The following is a 26262-nucleotide window of genomic DNA, read 5'->3' on the forward strand; positions in this document are numbered from 1 at the left end:
GTCATGTGGCCCAAAACCTGCTTTTGGGCTAACACAGACCTTTGGTATATAAACTCAGATTCTGACAGACAGAGTCACTCCCTCTTGTGCCACAGATGAAAATGGAGCTCCTGGGAGGAGTCACTGTTGTTCTCCTGGTTTGCATTGCTTGCCTGCTCTCCTTTGCAGCATGGAAAGGAAGGTCTGGAAAGGGGAAGATGCCTCCAGGACCAGCTCCCCTTCCCATTCTAGGTAACCTGCTGCAGGTGAAACCAAGTAACATGACCAAAACCCTCCAGAAGGTAAGGCCACTTCTTCTTCTCTTTCTGCTGTGGGTGTGAAATGTATGGAACCCGTGCATGGGATCAACCTATAGCTATGGCTCGATAATTTGCCATTCCAGAAGAGCAGAAAAGTAATGGGGATTGCAAATGCTTTCACTCATTGCTGTTGCCATGTTGTTCAGGGCCTGATAAGTGGGATCCATCACCACAACCACATTTATCATGAGAGAACCACATCTTGGTGTTGCCAATGTGTGAGGCTAACTGCCTGCTGTGGGAAGCAATAGCAAGGAGACTTTCCCACTCTTCCTCACCATTTGCTCCATGGCCACTGCATTTTTACAGCTCAGTGAAGAGTATGGACCCGTGTTCACAGTGCACCTGGGCTCTGACCCAGTGGTGGTGCTGTATGGACACGATGTGGTGAAAGAAGCCTTGGTCGATCGCGCAGACGAGTTTGCTGCCAGAGGACATATGCCAATTGGAGACAGGACTAACAAGGGATTAGGTATGTTTGCTGACTGAGCTCCTTCTGAAGGAGAAGGGAAGGGCTGAGGATGCATTCAGCAGATTAGAGCTGGAGTGTACCTTGCATGAGGGAAACATGCAAGGGGTGGGTTCAACCCACCTGGAGAGGGGAAGCCAGAGAAGGCTACAGCCACTCAAAGGGTGTGAGGTGGCAGAGAAGGGGAGCCAGATTGCTCTCAAAGATGGGCAGGGAAATGGCAAGGGGCAGCAGCTACCAGCTGCAGCAAGGGAAATTGTGTATGGATGAGTGATGAATTATTCACAAGGATGTTTGGCATGTAGTGAAGAAGGCCAAAAGCAGGCAGTTGGACTACAGAACCTCCAAACCATAGCATGCTGTTATGTCAGTGCTCTCCAGGGACAGGATTCACTGTCACCATAAACCACTGCTCATCTCACATGCAGCATGGTCAAGACAGATCTTTCCTCTTCCTTCTTCTGCAGGGATTATTTTTAGCAACAATGAGCTATGGTTACAAGGCCGGCGGTTTTCTCTCACCACTCTGCGGAACTTTGGAATGGGGAAGAGGAGCATTGAAGAGAGAATACAAGAGGAATCTGACTACTTGCTGGAAGAGATCAACAAAACAAAGAGTACAGTCCATTTTTTATATTTTATATTTGAAAAAAATAGGCTGTATTAAGGGAGCTCACAGCTTTAGAATGGAATGAAGCTCCTATGGATTTGGTCCATGCACCAGCTACCCCTCATTACGAAGTCGTAATAATGTTGTGATCGTGTTTTGTTCTGTTTGGAGGACCCTTCTGTGTCACTCAGAGATTGATCTGATATTTCCACTAAAAAACAGAGTTCAGATTACCCACAGTAGCCATACTACATTTCATGGGTTTTTTTTAATAGTCTGTAACTTCTCTGAAATCACAGGAACACCTTTTGACCCAACCTTCATGCTGAGCTGTGCTGTCTCCAATGTCATATGCTCCATTGTCTTTGGGAAACGGTATGATTATAAAGATAAAAAGTTCTTGGCTCTGATGAACAACATGAACAACATCTTTGAGATGATGAACTCCCGCTGGGGACAGGTACATTCAGTAGGCATTTCACAGTGGCAACATTCTCCCAGGGGAGCAGGAGGCCTCCTTCCCAATGAAGTTCCATTTCAATCTTCTAAGTAGGACCCTATCAATGCTCTGCTGCACTGAAGGCATTTCATTCAAGAGCATCCCTCACCAAAGCTGGAATTGGCTTTGCCAGCTAAGCGCACCAATAGTCCTGGACATCTTTCTTCTCCACTTCTAAGGTCCCTACTACTACTACTAAGCAAGACCTGCCAGACTGCCCAGCCTCATAGTTCTTCTGCTTGGCTCAATTGACAGGGGTGTGGCTTTCCTGGGCTTTTGGTGATAGCAAAAGATGGGGCAAATGTCAAACTAGGGACCTTCCTGTTTCTTTCTTTCCAGCTCTACCAGATGTTCTCAAATATCCTGGATTACCTGCCTGGCCCGCACAATAATATATTTGCAGAATTTGATGCTCTAAAAGCCTTTGTAGCAGAGGAGGTGAAGTTACACCAAGCCTCCCTAGATCCCAGCTCTCCTCAGGATTTCATCGACTGTTTCCTCTGCAAAATGCAGGAGGTAAGGAGACAGATGGCCCCAGCTTGTCCTCAAACACACCTATGCTGAGTCCTTCCCTCTCATAAGTAACACAGATAGGGGGATAACCCCTTCCCAGTTAGCTGTGCAATGGGAAAACAGCAACAATACCCCAGATATTGCCCATATGAGGGCTTTTAGCTCTGGGTCTGTGTGCTCACCAGCCACCACTACCTGCAGCTGTTTGGAGAGGGAGAGCTTTCTCTGCTTTCAACAAAACAAAGAGACTTTTTCAGTCTGGTCTTGCAGTTCTTTCACTGGAAAGCACACAGCAAACAAGCAGTAGAGTGCCATTCAGTGCACACCCTAAAAGAAGGCTGATATTGAGTTTACTGCTCAAGGTAGCATTGCAATGCCCCAGATGGCTGCTGCACCTCAGCAGAGAAATGCCACAGTGCTAGGAGAAAAGGAAGGTATGGGATGACATGAGGAAAGGGCCACTTCTCCCAGCTCAGCCAGAGGAAACACAAAGCCTTTTCCGTAGGAGAAAGATCGTCCCAATTCCAGTTTCTACATGAAGAACCTGATAACAAGCACTTTCGACTTGTTCCTTGCTGGAACAGAGACAACAAGCACCACTCTACGATATGGGCTTCTGCTTCTTCTCAAATATCCAAAGATACAAGGTACCAGTTTGTGACCTCTTCCTCTCTAGCTGTTCCCCTGGGCTGGGCAGATGACTAACACCACATCCTCCTCCCAGATATTCCCTTCATCTTTCTGTTTCTATCTCTCTCTCTCTGGGACTTGACTGTGTCCACATCTTTCTTTAGCCAAATCAATAGGAGAATTTTCTTTGCATGGGCAGCAGTGGAGTTCCAGTCAGCATCAAGACCAACTTAATGCTCCTGCCATCTGTGATTTGTAAATAGCTTGTTATTTACCCGTTTGATGGTTTGTGCCTCTCATGACAGAGAAAATTCAAGAAGAGATTGACAAGGTGGTAGGACAATCAAGAAAACCCTGTGTGGCTGACCGGACCCAGATGCCCTACACAGATGCTGTGGTCCATGAAATCCAGCGCTTCATCACTCTTATCCCCCTGGCTCTCCCTCACACTGTGACCAAAGACACCACCTTCAGAGACTACATCATTCCTAAGGTCAGCTCCCTCAAGTTCAGCAGTTCTTAGGCTGTCAGTTAGAAGCCACAAGTTAGAACTGTTGTGGCCTGACCTTGTTTTCACCCAGCCCTTTGTGAGGGTTTTATCCTCAGCAGCTGTAGCTGACTTGCACTTCCTTGTTGATGCTCCATGGGCCAAGACTAAAACAGTAGCTCTGACCAACACTTTTTTTTCCCTTGCTCTGCAGCTTTAACATTTGCTTTAATAATGATGTCCTGGAAGCACAGTGGGTTCACAAACACTCACAGCAGTGATTCTTCACACAAAAAGCAGCAAAGTTGAGGAGCAGCTCACCACCATCCAGGATAGCCTGTGCACATGCTTGGGAGCAAACTCAGTTTCTGGTTATTGAGCACAGAAAGACTCTGAGCCACAAAATGCTGTAGGTGATGTTTGCATTGAATGGAACAAGCCAAACCTATTGGCTCTGTTCGAGCACACTTCTGAGGCAGTCTCTGCTGGCCACTGCCAGAGGCAGGTTGGTGGGCTGGAGCAGCCCATGGCTTGGCCTGGCCCGCTGCAGCGGTGCTCATTGCTCTTCTGGGTGACTGTGGGCAGCTGGGAGACAGCAGTATGTGGGCTGCTGGTGGTGTGATTTCCAGCTCTCTGTGTAAACTCATAAGACAGGACACAGAGAACTTCAGAGCTACCAGCAGAGAACTCTGGTGTCATCGCTGCTGAATACTCCAGCCCCTGTTAATGCCTGGCCAGGAAGTGGGAAGGTAGAGGATTGTGGCAGGAGAAATTTGTGAGGAGAGGGGAATTCCACAGGAGATTTTTTTCCACAACCTTGTGTGCTTTTGATATTGGACTCGCAGAAAAGGTGCATGGTGCATCTACAAGGTTATTTTTGTGAAACACCAAGAAAGAGAGGAATTAGGTGGGGTGTCCCCTGATGACCAGAGCAACGTGAGGATGAATGTTCTGGAGACAAGAGGGAGAATTCAGGAAGAGCAGCCAACAACTGCTGTGACATTCAGTAGGGTCTCCCTAAAGCTGCCTCCTCTAAAGAAGGGTCCCCAAAGGGAAACCAAAGGCCCTGGTAGGGTTATACAGGGAAGCACAATCTCAACTTGGCAGGCAGGCAGATTGAGTGACCTAATTTGCCTGCCTTTCATGTTCTGCTCTTCTTGTGTTACTTCAGGGCACCACGGTTTTCCCTGTCCTCGCTTCTGTCCTCCATGACAGTAAAGAGTTTCCAAACCCACACGAGTTCAATCCTGAACATTTCTTGAATAAGAATGGCAGCTTTAGGAAGAGCAACTTCTTCATGCCCTTCTCAGCAGGTAAAGCACAGGTTTGCTCTTTTCTTCTCTCTGTCAGCCTCCTCCTCTAGTGACCACCCTGCCTTTCCCTGCAACACACAACTGCCTCTTCCCAACACAGTCCTACTGGTGTTTCCTTGGGGCTCACTGCTCTCTGGACAACTCCTCCCTACTGCTCTCATCTCCAGTGGACTTCCCATCTTCTTCCGGCCTGACAAATAACACATGTCCTGCTAGGAATTGTCAGTGTAATGGTGTGAATGGGATCCACTGGCACTAAAATACCTGTCACCTTCCTACACAACCACCCAAGCTGTCCTGAACAAATCTTTTTGTGATAGCTCCACTTTTTCCCCAGCACCTTTTAAGTACTTCTTAAGTTACATGCAACTATTCACCTTTCTCAACCTTCCACTTTCTCACCTGTGCTTTATGTCACCCTGCTGTCTCTCGACTCCTGTGATGTTCCCTACACACTTAAGTCTTCTCCTGCTCCTGTTCTTCCTTCACACACCCATCCGAACTGTCAGGGGTCTTTTGCCAACACGTTCTTCTCTAGAAAATGTCCTCGATAACCCTGACAGTTGTCTCACTGCTATGGCTGTGTGTAATAAACAAAGCTGTGCAACACAGCTGCTTAGTACAAACTACTCTACTCAGAAACACCCATTGAGTTCTATTTGCTGCTTTCACTTTCAGGAAAACGAATATGCCCAGGAGAGGGCCTGGCACGAATGGAGATATTCTTACTCATAGCCACCATCTTGCAGAAATTTACTTTGAAGTCTGTTGTGAATCCTCAGGAGCTCAACATAACCCCAACTCTGAGTGGGACAGGCAATGTACCTCCTGCCTACCAGCTCTGTGCTGTCCCCCGCTGAAAAGCACTGAACCACTCTCCAGTGTCCTGAAGCTGGCTATTCCTTCACCTCTTCTTTACTAAAATCAACAGCAGGAGATTTAGCCCACCTTTCCCAGACCTTCAGGAAGGCAGTCCAAATACAGGCAAAAGTAAAGACCTCTGAAGCCTCCCAGAACTCCACCACACCGCAGGAGGCCCTGGGTGACACTGCAGCCTCTTGCAGCGATGCTGTGTCACAGGATCACTGAGCACAGTGGCTGCATCAAACAGCTGGTTTCCTCACCAGCACAGCTCCCGTGGCTGCTCCCACTGCATGAGTCCCACCAAGACCTTGCTTTGCAGATGGACAGTGCTGCATGTGTGTACATTCATGATCCTATAAACAAAAATCTGTTTATGGAGATTTGAGCTGTTATTTAATTTGGGTTTAATTTGCTGCCACACTGCAGAGTAGGTCTCCAAAGCCTGTGGTCAGCACACTGTGGGAAGGGCTGTCCCTCCTGGGCAAGGATCCTGCCTTTGTCATCCACTGTGCTCACTGCTGCTGCCTGCAAGGAGCTCCAGAGCAGTCACAGCACACCACCAGTCTGGAAGGCTCATGGTGCTGGAGGGGAAGGGTGTCCTGCAGCCTGTCTGCCAAATGAAAAGAATGCATTCATGCTTTTTGCAGGCTGTTGCAAGATCACTTACCTGAGCATTGGAGACTGCAACCAACTCTCTGGTAGCTCCTTTCTACCATTAGTATCACTGCAGGGATTTAGATGCTCTTTATTTAAATGAATTAATTTAGGAAAAGGGTAGTGTCTCTTATTTCCACCCCCAGCTACAAATTTGGTGTTCTTCTTTCAGTAAGAGACCAGATGCTTTTCATCAAAATATTCCACCACTGATTACTTTCTCCTGGGTTTCTTTGTTCCTTGTGGTCTTTGGTTGTGTCTGGATGTTCATTTACATAGATACTGGTTGTTATGTTTGTCTTGATCTTCATTTACATATACACTTCTTGTTCCCTGCATCATGGTCATATAATAGTCCTGGTGCCAAAATATAATTCCTGTGATTGATTGTTATAAGGCACTCAGAGACCATGTGAATACTGCAGAGAAAACAGTGTGCAAGAATTCCCACCTCCCTTTGGAAATGTTTAGCGTTACTTTGATGGAAATATCACATTTGCCCACATCTCAGGTCCATCCCTCCTTGTCCCTCTGTTTTTTTTCCCATGAAGACTGCAGCTCTTATGCTTGTCTACTCTAAAACAATGGCAAGCCATTGCTGTCTGCTCCTCTGGGATTGCAACAAATGGACAGACGTGCAAGCAGAAACAGCAGTCATGTTTGAGACCCAGGCACTATGGGGAGGAGATTACCTTGAGATTTCCACTAGTCTAAGGCTGCCCTTAGAGCCAGTCCTGCAACTCAGCAGCATGTGTGCTTTGCTCAGAACAAGTTCAAAGTGGCTTACATCTGAAGGTCTTGGAGGGAATGATTCATATTCACGTCCTTCCTGCCCACTGGGATGCTGATTCATCTGAGGCAATGAACAAAACCGTGACAAACAACAACAACAATTCACAAACAACTGGATGAGAAGCACAAGGCAGTGAGAAAATGCTCTCTTACTATAGAGCTCCAGAACACAGGACATGCTCAGGGGACCAATAACCACACAGGGGATAATATTTGGGATAATATTCAACATATCCTAAGCTGGATGCAATAATGCTGTGTCATTTGGAACAATGACAGTGTCCTCTTGACACCTGCCCATGAGAATGACCTTGCAGAGGTCCGCTTCATAATCTAGGGCACCAACCTCCTCCTTGCTCCAACTGCCCTAAGACCCAACAATACCTCCAGAACAGAAAGGATGGGGGCAGATGCTAAAATCTAAACAGGTATTTGAAACCATCTCTTGCACTGTAAGGAAAGGCAGAGCTAATGAAGGAGTGAGTTTGATTGATCTGGTTGGGGCAGAGAATGGGAGGGTTAAACACCCCCATGGAGCTTTTCAACCAATAGATAGGTGGTCCAGTGGCCTCACCTCTCCTGCTTGCTGATGTCCCTCTGCTACTCCCATCCACAGACCCAAATCCCACTCACCATTTCATGCTTCTCCACGAAAAATCCCTGCATGCAGTAAGAGCAGACTGCCCAATGTCAGGGTTAGTGCTCCTTTTAGGATAAGCTCCTCTTCCTGCTAATACATGCAGGACCTGCAAAGTGGAAGAGTTGACGGCATTTCTCTTGGGCTGACTCAGACAAACTGGCTGGGTCCCAGAACATCCAGGCTCTGGCACACACCTGGGAAGCTGGGCTTCAGGGCACTGGAGCCTCCGTATCTCCTCTACCAGCTGCATGGCAAATAAGGCAGCTTCTGGCTCTAAGACTGCAATTAAAGCAAGGCACACAGGGGAATCCTGCTTTTGCTTTCTAAGGCTACCACCTCGTCTGCCAGAGCATTTACTGGAAATGCCAGGACAAAGTGGAAGATTTCTACTGGCTTGATGCTGAGACCAATGAGCCTGTCTGGTCTGAGGCATCATTCTTTGTCTGCAGTTGTGCCACTGGGTCATACTGTACCAAGTACTCAGGTGCAGGAGGCTACATGGGGATGCTTATTCCTTACTTCATCTCTGTTGCTGCTTTGCCTTTGGGAACAGCTGGGAGGAAATTCAGATACCATTAAGGTTTGGGTAGCTGTGACACACACCACAAAACTGTTCTGGGTAGTGGAACATAAATGAATCAGGTGTGTGTTAGGGAAAGAACACAGACATGGTCCTTAGCAAGGAGGGACAGAAAGAGGAAGAAAAGCATTTTAGGTGATACCATAGCAGCATTTTGCTGCCACGGATGGTGGACTAAGACTTTGCAGGAAGATCTGTCTCGTCCTGCTGTCCGTCACACAGGAGTTTCAAGTCTCTGGGTCTTTGGCAGCTGCTGCTGAAGGCCATAGGCTGTAGTGTAGCAAATGAGCTAGTCCTTTGGAAGATACTTACAGACTAATTTGCAGATGCCCGATATTTACCGCTGCAGACCTGCATCTCAGCCCCCTAAAGTGTGAGCGACACATGGGACAATGTAGCCCTTTGGCTGGCCAACTTGTTTCTCTGCCCCACTTTCTAAAAGGTCCCATGGTTGCAATAGCCAATTCCTTTCCTAAAGACCCATAGGAAAGTTCTTTCCTGGTATTAGCAGTAGACCCAAACAACAGAACAGACCCTTGCTCTGACCCTTGGAGAACAAGGAATGTAATAAGAAATTTCCTCTCCTTGAGGAAGTGGAAAATGCATGCATACAACAGAATGTACAACTGAATCCACCGTCTTTAATGAATGCAGAGATTTGTTCTGGACACAGGTACATTTGTGATTGTCCCCACACCCTCTTCTTCTTCTTCTCCCCCTTTAAAAATTATTTCAGTTAGTGAAATGTAAAACCACACAAAGACCAGAATACATATTCATACATCAGAGGGTTTGACATTTTTTTTTCTTAAGAAAATTTCACTCATTTAGAATTATTGACTGTAAAGTCCAGTCAGTACAGCAGAAATATTCTACATAGGTCATTGGTTGGAATGCACAGTACAATATTTGTGAACACACTGTCACAAAAGACACCTGGATGAACACTAACAAGTGTCATAGATCTGTCAAACCACATTGCAAGCATCTGCATCAAACCAGTCTAGGGTGTATGGGCAATTACCAGAACATGGAAAAGAGATGTTAATGTACATGGGAACCTGCTATAGTCCCTTTTCTCTAGAGTCATTGCTGCCACTAAAAGGTCAGGAAACTTGAACTGCTGCTTGTCACCTGAAACTTTGGTTCTGTTTCACAGGGATTGATGTCACATTTTTATGTCCAGACCTGAGTTACTGTAATTTTGCTTCAACTGGAGCAAAGAAGAGAAGGACAAATGCACACCCCATCTAGCAGAGCTCACTTCCCCAGACCTGCATGGTCGAACAGCTTGAGATCAGAGGTCTTGCCTGTAAAAAGGCCACAAAATTTGGAAAACTAAACAAAGCAGAGCTAAAATAATGCAAACAAAACCCCCAAAACTAAAATAGAGATAACATGATTTTATACAGCCTGCAATAAAGCTATAGTCAATGGTACAGTATTGTTCACATTACACTTGTTAAGGCTTTGACTACTGGTCTTCTACATGCACATTTTATATACATATAATCCTCTGTGTGTATGTATAAATTACTTTTCTTGGTCTAAGCAAGAAAATATTTTCATGCATTTGCTTCTCCTAGTATTCACAATACTTGGCCCATATTCTATTCAAGGATTTCTGGAGAGGGCTGAGTCTATTTATTATCCATCTGAAAAAGCCCTTATCTCCAGGAATGTTGTTTGTGACAGACAGTGGCACTGGCCCCACACTTCTCCACAGTCATACACAAGAGAGGAGGTGCCACTCCAAAGCCTGACACCACAATGGTTATGTAAACATAATAATCCTTGGATTATAAATACTTTATTAAAGCTAACATACCTCAGCTTTTAGCTCATAATTGCCCATGAGTGCCTTAATGAAACATTCAGAATGAAGTATTTTTTTCCTCCCATGTCAACTGCTCAGTTACAGTGGTTCCCCCAAAACACACTTTTCCATTTTTTTTTTTTCTGAAAGAAGCATAAAGCTACTGGTTAATTCTTCAAGCCTGTGGCTGGGTAGCTCTCACAAGCAAACAAGAACATGTCTGAGCCTTGTAGCTCTAAGTGCTCTAAGTCAAAGTCACCATCTCACTTGCATCCTTGCTGTGAAGTTAAGAGACTGGGCCATGCACCAGTGACAAATGGGTAGGAAGCAGAAACAAGAAGAACTCTTCCATTCCTAGCCCCATGCCTGCAGCTTGCACGTTTGACAGGTCCCCAGAGATCACCAAAGCTGACCTGTAGCATGGCCTGTGTCCCTCTGCCTCAGGGACTGACTTTCCTGCCTTTCCCTGACTTCCCCAGTGTTTTCTTCAGCGAGATGTTCTGGCCAGCTGAAGTTGCAGAGCACTCCCAGGTTGTGGAAGGGAGCCCTGGGGAGAGCAGCTCCGCTGTGAAAAGGAAGGGCTCACAGGGAAGTGGCAGTACAGAGAGGAAGCAGTGTAAAGAAGGCTGAGAAAGCAGGCATGGGTAGAGTGAGAAGGATAGATTCCTTATTTAAGACAGGGCCTGGACTGCTGCCACAGCCCTCTGGGCTGCCTTGCACAGTGGTGTAACTGGAGCATGCTGTCAGCACTCCTGTTACTAAGCTTTGCCACCATCACACAGCTTTGCCTTGCATCCCACCACAGAATTGCCTTGGGCACTGCATTGAAGTACTTCCATTCAACATATACCATGATAATTACTACAAACCAAATACTGAGTCCTCCTCATTCCCTGGAATCTAAGTAGCTAGAAGAGACTGTCCCTGTCCCCTGCCTGGCTCTCCACTCAACAATAAGCAAGACAATAATAGAGAGGACAGAAAGAGTGATGCAGGCACAGCCATCTGGTTGTTCTCTTATTGCACAGAGTAGTTGGGGCAGATAGGGGAGAGCAGGTGGCTCACAAAGTCCTTTGAAAAAAGCCTACTGGATGGCTGTCCAAAACACTTGCTCCAGAAAATATGTTCAGACAGCTCATGTGGATGCTTGGGAAATGTCACCTAGAAACAAGATATGCAAGAGACGAAGGCTATTCTCAATTCAAGTTCAGTCTTCATTCAGCCCCATGGCAAGTTGTGCAAAATACAATGCTTATGTCCTGGCAGGTATGATTAAAAGACAATTTTTTTGGTCCTGGGTAGGTTAACAAGAAAGGGTCATGCTAATAATTGCAGAGGCAAACCTTTGAGACTGGATTTAGTTTTAGTTACAGAAAATAATGTACACTGCTTTTGGCCAAGTGCACAGAAGCTTTAAAAAAAAAGACAAAGATCACAGTTAAATGTCTCAATCTTCAAATGGGGAATATCTGTGAGGAGGAGTCAAGCTATTTTCTCATGTGCAATGCATCCTGAAATTTGGTACTTATGTATTGGGCATGAAATCCTTTCTTGTTGATGGTGTCATCTGTATGGAATCGAATCATAATGGAATCCCCTGCAGAGTAGATTTCTTCCAGAGGCTGCAGAAAAGGAAGGAAGATAATACACAGTGGTCAATTATGGAGGCTAAATAACTGTCTGCACCATGACACTAGAGCTTAAGCCCACAGTGAAGACAGATTGGCCAGTAAACACGAAGACTGAATGCTCAGTACCTCTTGCCCTGATCTGCCTTCCTAAGCATATTCCTTTGTTCTTCATGTTTGAAGACTGATGTCAGTCCAGTCTACAACTGCAGTCCTTCCAGATGCTTTTTTCACAGGCCTCCCTGAATATTCTCATTCCAGTCTTCAGGTTTACTCTAATTTGTCATTGTCTTTTCAGGAGAAAACTGGAACCTGTTTGGCAGCTGATGCTCTACCAGGGTTCAAATAACTCAGGTACTTATCTTACATGACAATTCTGGTTATGTCCCACACTGTTGTGACCTGCTGCAATCTCCTTGTGCTTCCCTTTCCTAGCCATTCTGCATTCATCAGTGTGCAGGTAGGTAGATTACTACCCATCTGCCCTGAGCTTCTTCACATCAAGCTGCTCTGCCTTTGTTTGCCTTGGTTTCCAGACCATTTCCCCAGTTTTGGAGAACTTCTTCCACACACCCAGTCCCTGGTTGTCTCTCTTTAAATTCAATAAGAAACATCTCCATTTCATTGCTGAAGGACTAGAGAAATCCAATACAAACCCTCTGATTTCAAAAACCACACACCATTACTCATGTTAGAATTACTCCTGGTAATGAGGATGCAGGTGACAGTTCAGGAGACAGCAATGCCATCCTAAAGGCAGCAAGCATCACACAGGGTGAACCCTCCACCGTTCACCCTTGCCATAGCATGGCCACAACATAACTTGGCTTGAGCCAGGAAGCAACAGAGGATGAAACTGGCCTTTGGAATCCATTTCCCACATTTACACAACACTTTGATGGCAGGGCTGGGGCACAGCAGCATGGCAGTCTCATGGGCTAAAAAGGACAGCCATTCAGCAAGAATTTTCCAGCCAACACTGTGTAACAGAAAAAATGGCTGTGATCTCCTGAGGAAAGGAAAGAAGCAAAACCCAGCCACAAAGCATTCTCAGTACCAGTTTGTGATGGCTGCCCCTCTCCAAAAATGGTATGAGGATACTTTCTTGCCACCCTCAGTGATCCCTCTGAAATCACCACTGTCATGGCTTACCCCCGAGCCACAGAAGCGTCCCAGACGGGGTGCAGTGCTGTCGTACCCATCGTAAATCTCCATGTAGTCGTACCCACAGTCAGCCTCCTCCTCTATCTCGAATATCTGGAATATTAGCTCCACCCCATAGCCATCTTCAGCTACAATCACCCATTCACAGTTGGCTTGACCTGGGTAGTTGTTGTCTCCAAACTGAGCATGGGAATATAGATCCTTAGCTTGTACTTCAGCCTTTAAGAGCCCACCGCACTCTGAAGGGAGAAAAGGACACAAAACAGTCTCTCAAAGTTCTCTTACAGCAAAGACTCATCCTACTTTTGAGTCAGTCATGGGCAGAAAAGACCTCCAGCTTGAAGTGCAACAGGAAAGGTAATTAAACAGTGCACCAAACTACAATAAACCCATGAAATCTACAGTTACCCATGAATCCAAAGATGCACAGAGCTTAGAGGAACTTGGTTTTTTTGGTACAGAACACACACAGACATGGAAAGAGGTGATCAGTTTAGACTGGCAGGATAGGGTTCTTGACTCATACTCTGGGAAATTTTATTGTATTAGACAGCAATCACTTTGCTCTTTGCATTTGTCCTGTAGACAAAATTCTGATCCCAAGTATTTTGTCAGCAGTAAGTGGAAGCACGTCAGAAAACTGGTGATCAAAACAATCCTTTTCTGCCCACACAAAGCACAAAAGTAGCCCTGTATTTGTGCAGAACATGCGTGCTTTAGCAGAGTTTTCCTGCAGCCAGTGAGGAAGACACTTCTTCACCAGTGTCATGTGCACAGCTACTTCCAGCATGTTTCATCTATTTACAGTGGCAGGGAGTTCAAAGAAATGAAGGTTGGCACAACACGCCCAGCTCTGTCCTGCCACAGACAGGAGGATCAAGCTGTGTCTGTCCACAGCACAGCTCTGCTTCTACGACAATCAACCTAATGTGGGCCTGTTCCGAGGGTGGGCAAAAACATGGGCTAAACTGCATCACCTCCTTTTCCAATGGCTGATGTGGAACCAAAGGGATTGTTGCTCAACCAAATACCTCCAATTTAAACAAAAGACCCTGAACAGGAATTTCCAATACCAAGAGAATTCTGAGCTGTTATGGGAGGTGGTATTTATGCTATGCCATTGGCAGCAGTCTGGGAACTGAATGTACACCACTTAAAATTTAGGCTAAGCTTATTTAGGAGAAAGGTGTGTCTGTTTTACCTAGTAAAAAATGTAGTGAGACTTGATGACATCTTTTGGCACTGGGATATTGGCAGGCAACCAGCTTACCTGTGCTGTGCTTTGCCTGGAAACCTCTCCTTTGCACAGAAGCATCAGAGTAAAACCTAAGGAACATCTTGTTGGTAGAAGCCACTACAGGGTCTGGTTTCTTGCTGCCACAGAAGCGGCCAAGGACAGGTGACTTGCTGTTGGGCCCATCATACATTTCTAAGTGGTCATAGGCACATTCTTGGTGCTGCTCAATCTCAAACTCATTGAAGGTCTAGAGCAAGAATATGGAGAATTAAGACAGCTGTACATCTGACTATGCAATTCAGCATAGGGTGAAATGCCAAGTGAGAAACAGATCAAATGGTACATGTGTCCCACTTTCCCCACTCACTAAAACAGAATAATGTGCTTTCAGACAAGAGTGATCTCAAGGTGGCAAGAATCAGAACTCTATACCAGTGTGCTGCTGCCTCACATGGGTGCATGACAACAGTTATCAACTGCAAGCCTTATTTTTCTGGCTGGAAATTCTGCCCAGCACACCAGAAGGGCAGTTCTGTAATATTACTTCCACTGAGCACAGGGATTATTTTCCCTGTCATGGTTTGACACAGGTATACATGGGCCATCTGAACAGCTTTGGGCATGCCCTGCTGTTTGCATCAGGCTATGTTGTAAAATGGGCCTTACACCTCTCCCTCAAAGGGGCTGGCTCAGCCACCACCTTATGGAGATATGGCCCCAACAGAGTGACTCACAAGGAGGGGTAGGGGTGGGAGGGCATTTATGGATGGCAATACTCTACAGTTGTCATCTGCTGGAGTCTCCTCCAAGCTGTCTCTCCTCTGCCTTGTGTCTCTCTGAGACCTTCTGCCCTTTTGCAAGCCAGGGTAGCCTCCCAGAAAACTCTCCTCCAAGAGCCCCAAACAGGACCTGAGGGCATCAGCCTCCCACTCACACAGCAGTGGTGGGAAGTCACTCAGCTCCTCACAACCCAGCCTGCTTCTTGCATCACACTCTCTGGTTACTCACTACTTTCACTCGGTGGCCAGGTGTTGCAGAGATGTCCCAGGTGCACTCTTTCCGGCTGGGATACTTGTCAGGCCAGTTGGGACTGCTCATCGTTCCCTCTGCACCACTCAGCTTGTGCTCACAACCAGCTTGGGAGAGAGAAATCGCATTGGGGCAAGTCTCACATGGCAACCCTGTAGTGTCCTACATGGTCCTCTCTGCCCACTGAGACCCTCTGCAGGGCAGAGATATGGAAGGCTTCAGTCACCAAACAAGACCTTTTAGTATTACTCCATAGCTCTGGTGGGTTTGTCCCATACTTATTTTGAGCTAACCTGGCAGATGGACCATCTCACTGCCCTGGGCCTCATAACCTGTGTCCTCACACCTTAATCTATTCTCCTGCTCCTTCACCTCATCTGCCCTGTTCCTAGGGCCATGATTCAACCCCGCTACAGTGTTGACTCTAATGCTATCTCAACCTTGCATTATTTGCCAATTTGGAGAGCTTTATCAGCTCATGGAGAGGTCGGACAAGGACCAGAGACCATATACAGGAAAACCATGGGAGCACATAGCAGATATAGGGGTACAGGAAGAAAGGCAGTTTTGACACCAGCAAGTGGTTAGATCAGCCCATCCTTTCTCTTCTAGCCCAAACACAATAATTAAATGAAGCAGCAGTGGCTAGTCTAATGATGATGTCCCACAGCTGCTCCTTTTTCAAGTCCAATTTCTCATCCCCACCCTGTCCATCCCCTGTGGGCATATAGAAAGCAAGACTGGGGAATGGGAATCACCCTATATCTAGCCAGTTTTGCAGCTAGCTGGGGATTTTTCACTGCCCTTGCCTGGTATGCTGTACAAACTTCCTTTCAGCACAGGGCAGGAAGCGCCCTGAACCAAACAGTGTTTTGTTTGAAGTACCTTGGCATTCCTGAGAGCAGGAGTGGGGACTTTACCTTCTTTACAGTCATGGCCGTTTTCATGCAGCACAAAGCCATTTCTGCACTGGCACATATAGCTCCCAAAGGTGTTGATACATTCGTGCTGGCAACCACCATTGTCTTTGGAGCATTCATCCTTGTCTGGGCAGGATCAAACCAACAAACACTGAGTTGACAGTGACACAGGCTACCACAGTCACCAGCTGAGAGCCCCATACCCAGGCTGGCAGATAGCAATGCAAACCTCCAACTCTACTGCTGGATTAGTCCATTCAGCTTTTTAGCCCAGATCCTATTCTCTTCAACTGCCTCACATTCCATAAAATGTACCACAAATGTGTCCTATTTTATAATGTAAGTTTATTAGTTAAAGACTCCTGTCTAAAAGAAACCTAGAGCAGCATCTCATTCTTTAAGAACAGAGCCCAGAAAAACCATCACATGAATTCAGTAGCCGAGGTAAAAATCTACTTTATATTTTCAAGTTCTTATGTGCTCTGATGAGCCTCCATTTCTAAATAGCTCTGCCTGAGCACAAACAGCCAGGTGATAAAAAAGATCTAAGGTATGAGCTGCTCCCTGAAGCTGAAATATGCCCCAGTGGATCTTGACTCCTGTGTGTTCAGAACTATGCATGCCTCAATCTCACTTTTCAGCATAGGATCTGCGCATGGTTTCCAGTCCACTTTAATTTATGAGACATTTATCTCTACTTTTTCTTGGGATAATGCCCTCCCTAGATCTCATTAAATTAATCTTTCTCCTCACTCCCAAATGTATTTCTAGATTAATCATACCCACCTCATCCTTCCTCCTGTTCGATTTAATAAGTCAAACCCTCAGTCCTGATTCTACTCTGCACCTGTCCTAATTCAAGGCTGTTTTGCCTGATCGTTCTCCTCAAAAGCATTAATACTCCTAGGCCTCTGCTGAAGAGACACCATGAAATTAAATTTCTTCTTCCAAATGACATAGTTAGCTTCCAGAACTGCCTGCCAACAAGGTAGGCGCTGACAAAGGACTGAGAACAGGATGAAAAACTCCCACTAGTACACGCTGCTTTGATGGGAATGATTACTGTATAGAACACTACTGGAAATTTTCTGTATCTTCTAGTTTCAGAGGAAAAAGCTTTCCTCTAATCTTCTAGGGACAGAAATAACTCCTAGGGTTAGGTTCCACACTGCTTCCTGCTGTAGAAGGACTGGAGGCATTGATGGAATTCATGCATCTTGCTGACACCACACTATCAAGCTGGACTGTACACTGCACTGAGAACCCAAGCTGAAGGTAACACAGAACAGAGCAACCACTCTTTTAGATTTAATGAACTATGTCAGGCTCTGACAGGATGGTGAAGAAAATTCACCAAAACCAAGAGGTTCAGTCAGAGAAGACAGCTAAGCAAGTGAAAGAATACAGTCACATACCAGCAAAGTAGTGAACTTTAAAGCCTTTCTTGGAGACAGTGTTGTCGGATTTGAACTCCAGTCTCATGTTGTTGCCGTATGACGTGATTACCTCAGGCTTCTCTGAGCCACAAAATTTGCCATGTAGCTTGGAATCAGAAGCCAGCTCACTACGAACCTCAACATAGTCATATTTACAGACCTGCCAAGAGAGGAAGAGATTTCTCAGCTCTGTGGCCTTGGAACAGAGCGTTTCAGAGGAAGGGGACAGAGAAGGAACAGAAACAGCCTTGTACTCAAATGCACTCCTAACTTGCCCAAAATCTCCTCTGTCAGTTTTCTCACCTCTTCGCCTGCTGCCCTGATCTTAAAGGATGAATGTGTTTTTCAGAATAGCAAAGGTTCACTGCATTTAGCAAAAGTAATTATTTCCACCTTATCCAAGAACCTGACAGTGTTGAATGAACCTTAGCAGCCTTCTGAATTATGAAAGTGCCACTGCTCCAATTTACAGTAGGGAAACTCAGACCTGAATGCCCTGTTCAAACTCCACCATGCATGGCAGAGACCAGATTCTTCTACTGTTATTTCCTTTACCATTGAAGAACTCTACTTCATTGTTAATTTCCAACTATTTTCCTGCAAAAGCAGCACTGGGGAGGTGGCAGGCGGGAACACTTATTAGGGATGGAAATACCTACAATTATGCAAAACTAGCAGAGAAAAGAAGCCCATTGTGCTGGTTTTGGCTGGGGTAGATTAAATTTTCTTCATGGTGGCTGGTACTGGGCTGTGTTTTGGATTTGTGCTGAGAAAAGGCTTGATAATATCAAGATGTTTTGTTACTGCTGAGCAGGAGTTACACAGAGTCAAGACCTTCTTTTGCTTCTTGTACTGCTCCACCAGTGAGGAGGTTGGGGGTGCTCAGGGATTTGGGAGGGGACATGGCCTGGACAGCTGATCCTCACTGACCAAATGGATATTTCATACCACAGGACATCATACCCAGTATATAAAGTGGGGGAGAGTAGAGAGAGGAAGGAGGGAGGGGAAACATTTGGAATGACATTGTTTGTCTTCCCAAGTAACTACTATATGTGGTGGAGCCCAGCTCTCCTGGAGATGGCTGAACACCTGTCTGTTCTGGAAGTGGTGAACTAATTCCTCATTTTTCTTTGCTTGCATGCATGGCTTTTGCTTTGCCTATTAAACTCTCTTTATCTCAACCCATGAGTTTCTCTCACTTTTACCTTTCTGATTCTCTCCCCCATTCCACTGGGGGAAAGTGAGTGAGCAGTTGTGTGGTGCTTAGTTGCCAGACCAGGTTAAACCATTGCACCCACTTACAACAGAACAGCTTTAATCCTTCCACTCCATAGAGAAAGCAAATGCAGACTTCAAGGAGAACAGTCACTGTTATTGGTGTAATTACACTGACGGTGGGAAAACAACAAGAAGCTCCACCAGTAAGACAGAGCCTCCTCTTCTTGTACCCCAAGGATTTATCCAGTTCTGATTTAGCCAGGAGTCCCACCTCTGAGATGAAGGGACTGGTTACGTACATCATTGCCTTCCAGCTCAAACACTTCGAACTGCAGAGAGATCCGGTACTGGGCTGGAGCTACCACCTGCCAGACGCAGTTTTTGTTAGTAGGATATTCCTTGGGCCATCCAGGGCTAGTAATGGTCCCATTGAGCTTGGTGATGAAGCCCCCACAGGCAGCTGGAGAGGCAATAAATGAACACAAGTTTTACTTGGTTCTGTTCAGATACACAGACTGGGCCACAGTGTTAACTAGCAAATGAACCAGATCCTGGTTGGTGTCACATTTCAAATCCCAGCCTCCAGAACAGGCTTAAAATGCTGGGAAGTGTGAAGAAGACAGAAACTTCACCTGCAGTAAATCACTAGTCAAACACACCCAATGAGGCTATGGCCCTGAGAGCCACCATGTAAAATTTAATTTCCTTTTTAATCTCTATACTTGGGCTTACTGTGAATCAGTTGACTTGACATGCACAACACAGTTGTGAAGTCCAGCTTGGTAAACTCACCTACACTCGGTGCTACAAACCTTACTATTTTAAGTTTATCAGTAATGGAATAATTACAAGATAATGGAATCATAGGGAAAACATTCCTGTCAACTCTTCAGTGGTTTATTTATTATATATGGACTGCATCTTCTATAGGGAAAGCTGAAGGCAAAGTCAATACCTAGCTGTATTATCCCATTTCCTTTAAAAATTTAAGACATCTCAGCTTCATCCTCTTGTGGGAGGGCAAGGTTATTACCTCAAAGGAGTAAACCTCAATTCACTGCAAAATTCTATTTGCAACAAAGCATTCTTTTCTTGCTGTTTCTTGAGAATAATGAGATATAGCCCACATCTTCAAAACCCACAGGGATGAAAGCTTTCTGTGTCTTGTTCCCAGCATAAATTTGTATTAAGAGGACTAACCCTAACCCAAGGGAGCAGCTTCAATATAAATAGAGTAGCAAGCAAGTGGTTTTGGAGAAAAAAAAAAAAAAGCAACTTACTCTGATGTACACTGCTACAGTTTCAAAGACTATCCTTTCTGTTTTGCCCACAAATGACATTTAAAATAGGAGGTTAAGAGTGAAGTTCAGAAAAAGCCCCTGTCAAGTTATAGCAACTTAGCACCTGGCTTGCTAAAATTGCAAGAAATTATGGGAAGGGAGGCTTTCAAAAGCCTTTTGCACACACCTGACCGCCCTCACCAAATTGATAGCACTCTTACCCAAACAGTTTGACAAAAGCAGAAGTCAGGGCAAACCAGGTGATGTTGAGAGCACCACTGATAGCACGTGGAGCTCCCTAAATGTCCCTACAGACAGTGTTTTGAGATAAGAATGATGGATGGATTCTCAGCACACCAACAGCTGTATTGTTGGTAGAAGCAACACTTGTCGCATGGATTAACTCTCTAGAAAGCTGACACAAACGCCTGCTATTACACACATGGGGTTTTTTTTCTTCATAAAAGAGGAAGGGAGGAAAATTCTCTTCAGTGTGAAAAAGCCTATTTTGCATGCAGACAAAACATTGATATTTTATTATATGAAGTAAATTCCTTTATGAAAAACAAACAAATTCAGCATTAGATTTAAATACTTTTGGGCCACTCAGTGGTTAGGTTGTAATGCCTACTTCCCTTATGTTGCACTGTGGGACATCTGGTCTGAACTGCAATCTCTGGCCATGAAGGACAGCTGGCTTTAGGGATGATCAGCAGTATAAATCAGAGAATTTTCAGGGTTTTTTTTAACCAAAACTTGTTTTTCAATGGAAGATGTTAACAAAAACAAAATAAACAGTTGGGGGAAAATGAAATGAAATAAAGAGGTTGCAGGGGCAAGGAAAACCACTTCCAAGACTGTTCAAGTCCATTTATAGCTGTAGTACCTCTCCTAGAGTCAGATGGCTCAATCTGTGGGTTACTTACCTTCACAGCTCTTTTTATCAGCTGTCAGCTCGTAGCCAGGCTCACAGGTGCATTTGTAACTGCCCAGTGTGTTCTCACAGTGCTGCTCACACCCACCATTGTCCGGCAGGGAACATTCATCCATCTCTGTCAGGAGAAAACCAGAGCAAGTCGCACTTTCCTGACCACCCAAACACCTCGATATTCCTCATGCAACTCTTCTGGACAGAAGGAACAGAGCCCTGACTGCTGAGCCAAGTCTGTGGAGCAGGCACTGCAGCAAAGCTCACAAGTGCTGAAACACTCCTAACACCAGAACCATAAAGGACTACCATTACTGCTAATAGCCAACTTAATAGCCAGTGCTATAAGCACAAGCTAATAGCCAGTGCTTTTTCTAGACACAAGCAGGAAGCAGGAAAACACTGTCTTTTGTAAAGACTTCATTGCCTTTTGTTCTCACATGCCATTTTTTTGTTTTGTTTTAAATTCCTCACGCCTTGAGCTACCAGGAACCAACCCATTATGGCCCACACAGTAATGGAGCCGAGGGAGGTGATATCCCATGGAACAGGGTGCTGCAAAGGAGCTGGCAGGAAATGCAAGTAGTTCTGCCTTTTCACAGGCTCATGAACTCTTGCTGTCCTAGACTCTGAAGTCAGGTTCATCAACCACATCTCAACAAACTGAACTGACATTTTAATATAAAGATAGCCACTGGCTTCTCACTCTGGCCCCTGTTCCACATGCATCACTTAATAGATGGTTTTATTAACATGGCTGTGGTGGGTTAGCCTCAGCTAGCAGCCAAACTCCTGCCTGGCTGTTGGTTCACTCCCTGGCCCACCACTCCCCTGGAATGAGGGAGAAAACAGGAAGACTAACAGCAAGAAAGTTCTGAGTTGAGCAGACAAATTATTCACCAATTACTGTTCTGTTCAAACAGACTCAATTTTAGTGAATTTAACTTAATTTACTGTCAATTAATATAAATATTTGAGTGCTGGTTTAGGCATGAGGAAACCAAAACTGAAAACAAATATGTTAAAACACCAGAAAACATCTTTCTGCTTCCCTTTCCTGGCTTAACTTCACTCCAAGCTCCTCTCCCTCTACCTTGTACCCCTACAAGTTACACTCAGCCCCTGTAGCAAAGCCACGGGTGTGCAAAGACAGGAGGGGATGGGGAGCCACAGGCAGCACATGACCCTGCTGCTTCTTCTCATTCTTCCCCTGCTCCAGGTAGATGAACTAACACACATATAAAAATAGGCTTAATTGATACAAACAATTTGTTGCCAAAACAAAGAAAACTAACCAGAATAATCCTGGAGATATCACATGAGATATACCTGACTGTGTGGACACGAGGTAATTGTGCTCCATATCTTCCTGGCAAATGCCTCTTGGGTGTGGACCAATGGTTTACCCTCTAAGCTGATTGCAGGTTTATTTTCTCTGAAAACTTAGACATTACCATTGTGTGGTCTTACAAAGCATAGCATTCAATTCCATCCTTAACTCTGATTTTTTAGGCTGAGCTATTTTCTTTCAGTGTTGTAAGACATTTAATTGAAGCTCTGTTCCTTTCCTTATTGATTAAGGCAAAGCTTACCCATTGCTCAATCAGCTGTGAGAAGCAGTCTGAAGCCTGCAGAGCCACCTAATTTGCTCCCTTTGCTCTTGGAGTATCTCACAATCCCCTGGATATAGAGGTAGAGACTGCAGTCTTCAGATTCCAGCTTGAAACTCCACATGTAGCCTGCACATGTGTCTACACAGCTTTTTGCACACAGACACCAGCTCTGCCAAAAATGCAAGCTGGCTAGAAATTGTGCAGCTATGACTACTCCAAGCAAAACCACTTTGCTCCTCAGCTGAATTTACTGGCAGGGACTTAAAAATGCTCTAACCATCCACAAGCTACATGGTTTCTGGTTCAAATACGACAAATCCAAGCAGACACTGAAAGATGTAGCCTGCCAGCAAAAACTCCACAGAAAATACCTGTGTCTCCAATTGCATTAGTGTTCAAGTTTACTCATTTTTACACTAAATAAAACAAATAAACACATTTATTTCTGACTATCTGTATCACATAGAAAGCACTTCAGGTTCAGGTGTGTAACTTTCTTCCCCTACAAACTTGTAGGTGAAACTCAGATTTTAGAGAATGACTTGCTGTGTCTCCATGTAGTGCTAATCTTGAAAGACATCTCTGCCACAGTCAGCCTGCACTGTTCACTCCTGAAAGAGCCAAAATATCTTTAGGAAGAAGTATTCTCTGTGCCTTTATGGAACCTGAGAAATTTAAACAAGGAAGTCTAGGTACTGTGGGACCTGTCCAGGGGCTGAGATCAAATGTGACAGTATTTGCCAGTGATCTTGCAATCACCCTTTGTCACAGTCCATTAAGACCTCTCAAATTTACGGGTGAATATAATATGTGAATTAAATTGTATTTACTTTTTTTTTTTTTCCCACTTAAGTGCATGGTTTAAGAATCCTGGGTTATAAATTATGACATTTTATGCCTTGAATGGTGAATAAGTGAATTCATAGGATAGACTAGTCTGAGCCAAGGGGATTGAGCCCTGACATATTTGTTTAAGTCTTAAGTTCATGAAATAAAGTTTAATCCACAGAGTACATTCTCCTGAAAATTTGAGAAACCTAAATGGACCATCACACTCTTAATATGAGACAAAGTTAAGGTAGAAATAAATAAAGGACTTATGCAATCCAAATATTGGCATTGCAACTATTATTTCTGTACAAGTGCCACTGAACTTAAGATAAACATGACTGTCTGACACACAGCAGCTCCACAGGTATTTTCCCAAGCAGTCATATATTTGGTTTTTGCCTCTATCAAGTCACCAGCATGCTGGTAAAGGATTATTTCTAGGGTCTAGCTCTTAAAAAAAAGAAAGAAAAATTAAAATCTTAGTCTCACATCTTCCTGAAGAGAATCTCAGTTTAGGAACACATTTGTCTCCTAAAGGTCTCAGTATTCTCTTACTGGGACTCGCATTTAGATTGACTTTCTCTCCTGAGGTTTCTTTTGGACTAGACCTTAAGCAGAGAGCTGTTTTTAACACTCCTTGTGCAGTATTAGTGCTTCTTTGGAAATGTCAGTGTCCTCTGGTATGGCTAAATGGAGGTAACATTCCATCCAGTTGTGCAACATTTATGCTGACACCAGCCCAGCAGAGTTGATTTTTGTCCTAATCAGGGAGGAGGTGTTTTTGCCTCAGCATCAACCCCCTCTACAGTCTCAAAGCAATTTGTACGTAAATTCAATATTTGCAAACAAATTGTTCAAAAAATCCTAAGTACAAGTAGATAGAATTATAATGTGTGACTTGATAGATAGAATTAATTGATTGGTGGATGGCAGTAGCTCAAGGGATGAATTGTCCCCAGCTTTGACTGTGAGAGGTATTAGATCACATACCTTTAAAGAAATTTGCTGCAAAGCCTGCTTTATTAATGGTTGCATCAGATGCAAACTTCATCCATACTTTGTTTGAACTGGACTTGATGTCTTCTGGCTTCTCGTAGCCACAGAAGTGGCCGATGAGTGGGCTCTGTTCAGTGAGGCCATCTCGGATCTCCAGGTAGTCGTAAGAGCACGCATCGTGCCACTCAATCTGCAATAGGAAAAGTGTGTGTCTGTACCTCTAGTAAGAGTTCCTCCAGCCAGGCTAGTGGCACAGTGAGATTTTGGCCACAGACCAGCTCCCTGGACAACTGGCTACAACTAAGTACTTGCTGTGGCTGCCAGCGAGCTCTTCTGCAGTTCAAATTGCATTTGAGCCTAGGCACATCTCAGCTCTGCCACTGCTTTGTGGCTTTGTGGCTATCCTGCAGTGAGAGCCAGTCCCTGGCTATCTACAAACTGCTCTTGCAAGAGAAGCTGTAAGAACAGTGCAAAACAGCTACAAACAAAAAGGTTCAGGGAAGAGCCATGGGGAGGTAGTGGTGTCAGCGCTTCACAGGACAAGCATGGTGAGCATACACAAGCCACAGGAGCCTGTGGGATAGATGAGATTTATGCACCAACCAAGGTCCTGCCCACTCCTGTCTGTGACTTAACATCAGCAATCAGAGACTGATCACTGGCATGTAGCTAAAAGTGTAAGACATCCTATAATGAGCAGAAGAAAACTCTTTGTGACCTCTTCAAAGTCTGTCTGCCATCTGGGAACACGATGTTTCTTTAGGGAGTCACATCCTGCAATCTGACAAGTCCCAGTGACACCAAGAGTTTTTTGCCTGGATTGTGATAATTTACTTCCATTTGACCAGAGTGAAAATTTTAGGACTCATGAGTCCCTACCTAACATCATCAACATTTTGAGTCCCTTCTAATTCCTTCAATCTAGAGTAACAGTTTTTGAAATCTCAGCATATCTTAAACTTCAAAAATCAAAATCTCTGAGCAAACATCCGGTAAAGTAAATAGTACTCTAAAGTATTCAAAAACATTTTTTATTCTTACTATTATTGTTGTTATTATTATTACTTTCTTCTTCATTTTAAAGGGCTTGTAGAGGCAAAATAATATCTGTAATATAATATGCAATGACATTTCTCACCTCAAAGGCTTGGAATGTGATTCCTATGTGAAAACCCTCAGAAACTGTGATCTTCCAGATACACTCTTTGGAAGGTCTGTAGTCATCTGGGTAATTGGGAGATTGGATCTGGCCAGCATCTTTGTGTATTTCTCCACCGCAAATAGCTTCATAAAAAAAGAAACAGCAAACCCATGAGACTGCAAGTTTCTCTCTAGGTAAAGCCCACTCCATATGCACCTTTCTCATTCAAATCTGTTTCAGTATTGCTTGCTATACAAAGGCAACACACAAGACATAGACATTTTTACAAATCTAACATTTTGTCTTATTAGTGTCTCCTATATTGCTGTCCTAATGTCTGAGAAGGTGAGCTCACTGGGACAGAGATTTTTTATAAATTCGTGTTATTCATACTCCGGCTCACCTTCATATCTGCTTGAAACCTGCTACCAGCACTAAGAGCCAAGAAAAGCTGGGGGTGAGGCTGTGGGGAAGAGGAGAAGTTGCAAATCTAATCCAGCCACACGATGGCAATATTAACAAGCACAACTTGAGCTGCTCACTATCAGACCATCAGGCTGACTGCTGCGCATGAAAAATTAAGTTTTAGTGCCAAATATAAGTTTAAATACCAAAGTAGAAAATTTAATGGAAATCTAGTTTAATACAAAACTAGTAAAGATCTTGAAGACA

General features: G+C 44.6%; 2 protein-coding genes across 4 annotated transcripts in view; one reads left to right on the forward strand and one right to left on the reverse strand.

Moving 5' to 3' along the window:
• Positions 1–58: 58 nt before the first annotated feature.
• On the forward strand, positions 59–6456 carry LOC100228872 (cytochrome P450 2C19). The gene is made up of 9 exons (XM_002197658.7): positions 59–281; positions 609–771; positions 1236–1385; positions 1678–1838; positions 2217–2393; positions 2896–3037; positions 3326–3513; positions 4679–4820; positions 5499–6456. Exons 1-9 carry the CDS (start codon positions 96–98, stop codon positions 5678–5680), a joined length of 1491 nt encoding a protein of 496 aa, XP_002197694.5. The 5' UTR covers positions 59–95; the 3' UTR covers positions 5681–6456.
• Positions 6457–8971: 2515 nt separating this feature from the next.
• TLL2 (tolloid like 2) overlaps positions 8972–26262 on the reverse strand; it is an 83269-nt gene continuing 65978 nt past the window's right edge. For all 3 annotated transcript variants that reach the window (XM_072931022.1, XM_030275948.4, XM_072931024.1), the window contains 10 exons: positions 25588–25733; positions 24444–24639; positions 21008–21133; positions 19101–19261; positions 17560–17740; positions 16145–16270; positions 15204–15331; positions 14229–14442; positions 12947–13197; positions 8972–11788 (listed from right to left, as the gene is read on the reverse strand). In XM_072931022.1, the coding sequence (XP_072787123.1) occupies positions 11654–11788; positions 12947–13197; positions 14229–14442; positions 15204–15331; positions 16145–16270; positions 17560–17740; positions 19101–19261; positions 21008–21133; positions 24444–24639; positions 25588–25733 (1664 nt within the window). In that variant the 3' untranslated portion in view covers positions 8972–11653. The remainder of the gene's footprint in view (positions 11789–12946; positions 13198–14228; positions 14443–15203; positions 15332–16144; positions 16271–17559; positions 17741–19100; positions 19262–21007; positions 21134–24443; positions 24640–25587; positions 25734–26262) is intronic.

Source organism: Taeniopygia guttata, chromosome 6 (assembly GCF_048771995.1).
Source record: "Taeniopygia guttata chromosome 6, bTaeGut7.mat, whole genome shotgun sequence".
NCBI lineage: Eukaryota > Metazoa > Chordata > Aves > Passeriformes > Estrildidae > Taeniopygia > Taeniopygia guttata.

Bases quoted from the DNA above. Each gene is read 5' to 3' on its own strand.
- LOC100228872 (XM_002197658.7), top strand. From the start codon at position 96: ATGAAAATGGAGCTCCTGGGAGGAGTCACTGTTGTTCTCCTGGTTTGC. The intron at 282-608 runs GTAAGGCCACTT...GCATTTTTACAG, and splicing joins TGACCAAAACCCTCCAGAAG to CTCAGTGAAGAGTATGGACC. The intron at 3,038-3,325 runs GTACCAGTTTGT...CTCTCATGACAG, and splicing joins CAAATATCCAAAGATACAAG to AGAAAATTCAAGAAGAGATT.